Below are 5,137 nucleotides of genomic sequence, written 5' to 3'. Positions count from 1 at the left end.
CTGAATCCGAAGCACTCGTGTTTGAGGAAGGCCACGCTGTTGAGACAAGCACCAGTTACACGCTGTCCCGCCCCGCTCTCGTCTGTGTCTCCACAAGGCGTTACATCGGCTCCTGTGGACGACCCTGGTGAACACATGCACTGTCGTAAGGACACGTACCGGTCATGTTTCACCACAAACATGATCTTTTTCATGCTATTTCTCTACTATTTTCTCTACATTTTTCAAGAATGATATTTTTTTTATATAGATTTTGAAGAATGGAATCCTATGCATATGTATCAATGTAGTTATCTTTATTTCCAATAGCTAACAGGTTGACAAAAACAAATACTTCATAAAAAGTATGGCTAATATAGTCTTGGAAATGAGCCAATTCCTTCAAATAAATATTTGTGATTGTTATTTTAATTCTGATCATCAAGAGACACAAAGAAATATATAATACTTCATACAAAATTATGGCTACGGTCATATTAGTGATGGAATGTCTCCGTGTTTGTCTTCATGGTCAAGCAGAATCCAAGGGTTGATTTATCTCCACTAATCAAGTTGCTCAAAGAACGTCATACCAATAATCTATCGACAGGTTTTCAAAAGCAGTTGGTTTATAAGCGAAAAACAAAAGGAATGAAATGCCACTATGGAACTCATAAAAAAAGTACAAAAGAGCATAAATGCACTATGTGATATAGCAATCCACAGGTCGTTTACCAACGTTTTAATTAAAGCCTTACATATTAAAACTTTACAACAAGTGATATGAAAAATGTACAACATTTTATTTTTCAGGAATTCTATGTACAGCTGGCTAAAATACCCCCCAATGTTTTTCAATTGGCTTTGACAGTGCAACAAACTGGTTTAGAGAGTCTTCTTTTGAATGCTTTTTTTTGTTGTTGAGACAAATCAGGACCTGAGGAATAGTGTAAAAATACATCATTCGTGAAACCATCTGCCTCGGTCCTGACATTTGTATGAACAATAAAATATCCCTTTAATACACAAAATAAAAACAGAATTTAATTATTAAACGTCTGAAGTAAAAACCAAACACATCAGAGGGGTGGAATCTTTTGTTGTCTTCTTGTTTTTGGAGTGCCAGGAACACACAACGGAGGGTGAAGGGAACTCAGCCTAGAACAGTGATGGCTCCTCTCTCCCAAACATGTACAGCAGATTACAGCTACAGTCGATGACAGGGTGATGCAGGTGATTCATGGCAGTATTTGTCACGTCTATTCTGTCCTTCATTCAGTGAGATGCAGCCAAAGGTCTCCTCTTCCACTCGACGCGTCCTGGAGCCTTTGTCTTGTCTCTGCGACGTGAGTCCAATGTGTTAGGAAATCACTTCAGCCTCCTACATCATGTGATGGTTTGATCATTTCCTCCTGGCCAGTATTTAATCAATTACGTCGAAGGAATGAGGGGTGAAAGAGAGGTACAGCGAGAGGTTCTCAGAGTATACTGGCCAGTGTGGTAACAGGTATTGATTTGTGGGTACCATTCCAGAACACGCTACCTGGGAATCTTTCCGTTCGAAATTGGTTTGGTTAAAATAACTTCAAAATATCCATTCGCTAGACGGAACTGACAACTCTGATCTCATAAATAAAGCTTTATTGTTAAATAAAAACAGCAAAAAGACATTCATGTCTTCCCCCGTACGAGACAGTGAAAAGAAACACAACGAAACCTAAAGAAACAAACACAATTTAAAGACCCAGCAGAGAAACCAGGCAACGAGATCTCCCCTCACAGCTCAGCCTATTTCATAGACAAAACCCACCGTTCGTATTCGCGCTCTGTACACATATGTGCATATCCGTCTATAACAATGGACAAATTCTCCTGTATAACATTCCCATATTTCTTTTGACACACTTTTTAAGTGCAACTTAGAAAAAGCAACCTAGAATGATGCTTTTTATTATTCTTTGAGAAAGGGACTCTGCGCTTTGGCTCAATAGATGCTGACCTGGGACATGGCCTGGGCGTGCGCCTGGATCTGGGAGGGGTGTGGCTGCTGGGGCTGACTGGAGGGCTGGGGGCTGCCCAGGGAGCTGGAGCCGCTTACTGAGTGGGGCGTGCCTGGAGAGTGCTGGGGAGGGGAACACTGGGACTGCTGCTGCTGCTGCTGCTGCTGTTGGATCTGCTGGATCTGCTGCTGATGCAGTTGGTGCATCTGCATGTGCTGCATCTGCAAGTGCTGCTGCTGCTGCTGTTGCTGCTGCTGCTGTTGCTGTTGGTGCTGCTGTTGCTGCTGCTGCTGCTGCTGCTGTTGCCTCTGCTGCTGCACCTGCTGCTGCTGTTCCTGCATGTGGTGCTGCTGCAGCTGCTGCTGCAAGTGGTGCTGGAAATGCTGATGCTGCATCTGCTGCTGGATGTGCTGGTGGTGCATCTGCTGCTGCTGCATCTGGTGGTGCTGCAGGTGCTTCTGCATCTGGTGCTGCTGCTGCTGCTGCTGCTGGATGTGCTGGATGGAGTGCTGCTGCGGCGGCCCCCCAGGCATGGGCGGGCTCATCTGGGACATAGAGCCGGCCTGGCCTCCGCCCCCGCCGCCCATCTGGCCCAGCATCTGCGGCGGCATCCCGGAGGGGGCGTTGTTCTGGTGGCCCCCCGGCGCCGAGGGCCCCATTTGATTGCCCCCGCCCCCTAGTCTCATCTGGAGTGGCTTGGGGGCGATGGCCCGCGGCATGGCCTGCTGCAGGGCGGACAGGCCGGGCGAGGGCATGGGCGAGAGCTGGCCGAGGGGCGACGGCATCACCATGCCCGGGGACAGGTTGGTGGAGGCCAGCGTCTGCTGCACCGAGCGCATGGTCTGGGCCTCGGCGGACTCTGCGGCGGCCTGCGGGGACACGAGGGAGACAGGGGGTCGGTGAGGCCAGGGCTAACACACACAGACTCATGTGCATTGACATTAAGGGCGTTTAGCAGACGCTTTTATCCAAAGGGACTTAGAAAAGGTACATTTGGGGGAAGAAAGAGAAACAACAATGTATCGCTATCGGTACAGTAAGGATGTTTATAGAACCAAGTGCCAAGCACTAACAATCGCTAGGTTAACCCATTCCCCGTATACAACAAAGATAGCTAGGATAAGATGCTACACAATGCTAAGTACTCGAGCTAGCTTCCCGGAGCTCATCGAGATTTGTTTGGTATTCTTTTTTAAGACGGTGCCGTCCAGGTGGATGGAGGTTTTTAATGCCATCCAGAAGGCTGGTAATATCGACAATGAATATTTTACATTTTAAACAGCTTCAAATTAGCACATTTGACAGGTGAAGAAGTAGGAAGGAAATGTTTTCTCACCTTGGAAACCAGGCTGGCGCGATATGCCGCGAGTGCTTTTAAATACTCCTTTTTGGCAGCTTCTGTTTTACTCTTGTACACCTGGGACGAACAGAAAAGGCCAAGTCATTAAATTTACAAATAGATTAATTCACACATATATTATAAATGCCCCGTTTTAGAAATAATTCTCTACTTCAGCTCGGGTGATACACATCTTAATATTTAAATCATGCATTTTATTAGTGTAGCCCTTAATCACAGGTACAGTCTCAAAGGGCTTTACAGGCCTTATATTTATGACACCCCCCTAACCCTAGCCCCCCAGGTGGCAAGAAATACCTCCCTTAAGAAACATTATTTCAAGCTGGAGGTGGATCCAGCCTCGCCGGCGGAGGCCTCACCTGTTTCTGCTCCTCGCCGAGGCCGTCCCACATGGAGGCCACGATCTTGGACACCTCGCCGAAGGTGGCGTTGGGGTTCTGGCCCTTGATGGCGGCCTGGGTGTCCCTGAAGAAGAGCGCGTACGCCGACACCGGCTTCTGCGGCTCGTTGGGGTCCTTCTTCTTCTTCTTCTTTGGAGTCTTGGGCTTCTTGGCGGGGTCCACGGGCGCGGGCCGCTTCTCCCCGATGACCTGCCGACGGAACACGATCTCATTTAGATAAGGACACAGACACGACTGGCGCCCGTTGTTATGTTCCCGCCCGTGAACCCATAGGGCAATGAAGGGTTTAAGAAAAGGCTCCGCCGCGAAAACGCCTCTCCCTTTTGTTGTCCATTTTCTATCGCGTTATTTATTAAAAGCTATAACGCTGCCAAACAATGGAACAAAAATATATTACTGACCACATGGGACGATAAAGGACAGACATGAGCAACTGCGCTTCCATTAAAATAATCACACATTTCCATACACAATTGCCGTCATGCAGATGGTCAACCAGATGGGTGAATATTTACAGTCGCATTCTCTGAAGCATACAAAAGCATCTCTAGTCCTGCAGAGCCTTCCCGAGAGGCCTTTCCAAACCTTTGCATTCACTGGTTCATTAACAGATCCCAGGTCCGCTGTCACTGGTTTACTAACAGATCCCAGGTCTGCTGTCACTGGTTTACTAACAGATCCCAGGTCCGCTGTCACTGGTTCACTAACAGATCCCAGGTCCGCTGTCACTGGTTCACTAACAGATCCCAGGTCTGCTGTCACTGGTTCATAAACAGATCCCAGGTCCGCTGTCACTGGTTAATTAACAGATCCCAGGTCTGCTGTCACTGGCTCACTAACAGATCCCAGGTCTGCTGTCACTGGCTCACTAACAGATCCCAGGTCTGCTCACCCGGTTGCTGTCATCCTGGTCGTCCTCGTTAATGGAGCTGGAGGGGGAGGGCGTGGCCGACTTGCTGGTGGGCGGGGACGGAGAGGTGTGGGTGATGTTGTTGGGGCCGGACATGTTGACGCCGAGCTGCGCGTTGAGATGGGATTGGTTGATGGTGGTCAGGTGACCGCGGGGCATCATGCCGTTGGGGTTGTTCATGTTGATGAGGGACCTCATCATCATGGCCTGGTTGGAGGGGTACTGGCGGAGGTGGCCGGGTCCCAGGTTCTGTAGAGGAACAGGGAGAACAAGAAGCGCTGCGATGAGATTTCATGTTCACAACGTTTTCGAGCATTAAGGGTTTTATGTCAACAATATTGACCAGGAACGTAGTTAGTGTTGCTCTTTTGTGTATCAATGTCCAGCATGTCACATGTGACACAGTATAGACAGACTGTCGTTTGTGTACACTGTATAAGAAGGAAAACAAGGTTTCATATCGTATCATTGACCAGAACCTTAGTTA

The 5,137-nt window shown here is 48.0% G+C and overlaps 1 protein-coding gene across 1 annotated transcript in view; it reads right to left on the bottom strand.

Annotated features, from left to right (window-relative positions):
- Window positions 1–390: 390 nt before the first annotated feature.
- tox3 (TOX high mobility group box family member 3) overlaps window positions 391–5,137 on the bottom strand; it is a 29,642-nt gene continuing 24,895 nt past the window's right edge. The window contains exons 3-6 of the mRNA XM_060072072.1: window positions 4,633–4,941; window positions 3,699–3,929; window positions 3,316–3,396; window positions 391–2,848 (exon numbers count right to left, since the gene is read on the bottom strand). Coding sequence (XP_059928055.1) covers window positions 1,964–2,848; window positions 3,316–3,396; window positions 3,699–3,929; window positions 4,633–4,941 — 1,506 coding nt within the window. The 3' untranslated portion in view covers window positions 391–1,963. The remainder of the gene's footprint in view (window positions 2,849–3,315; window positions 3,397–3,698; window positions 3,930–4,632; window positions 4,942–5,137) is intronic.

The sequence above is a fragment of the Gadus macrocephalus genome, chromosome 14 (assembly GCF_031168955.1).
Source record: "Gadus macrocephalus chromosome 14, ASM3116895v1".
NCBI classification, from domain to species: domain Eukaryota; kingdom Metazoa; phylum Chordata; class Actinopteri; order Gadiformes; family Gadidae; genus Gadus; species Gadus macrocephalus.
This window is presented reverse-complemented; position numbering and strand designations above follow the sequence as displayed.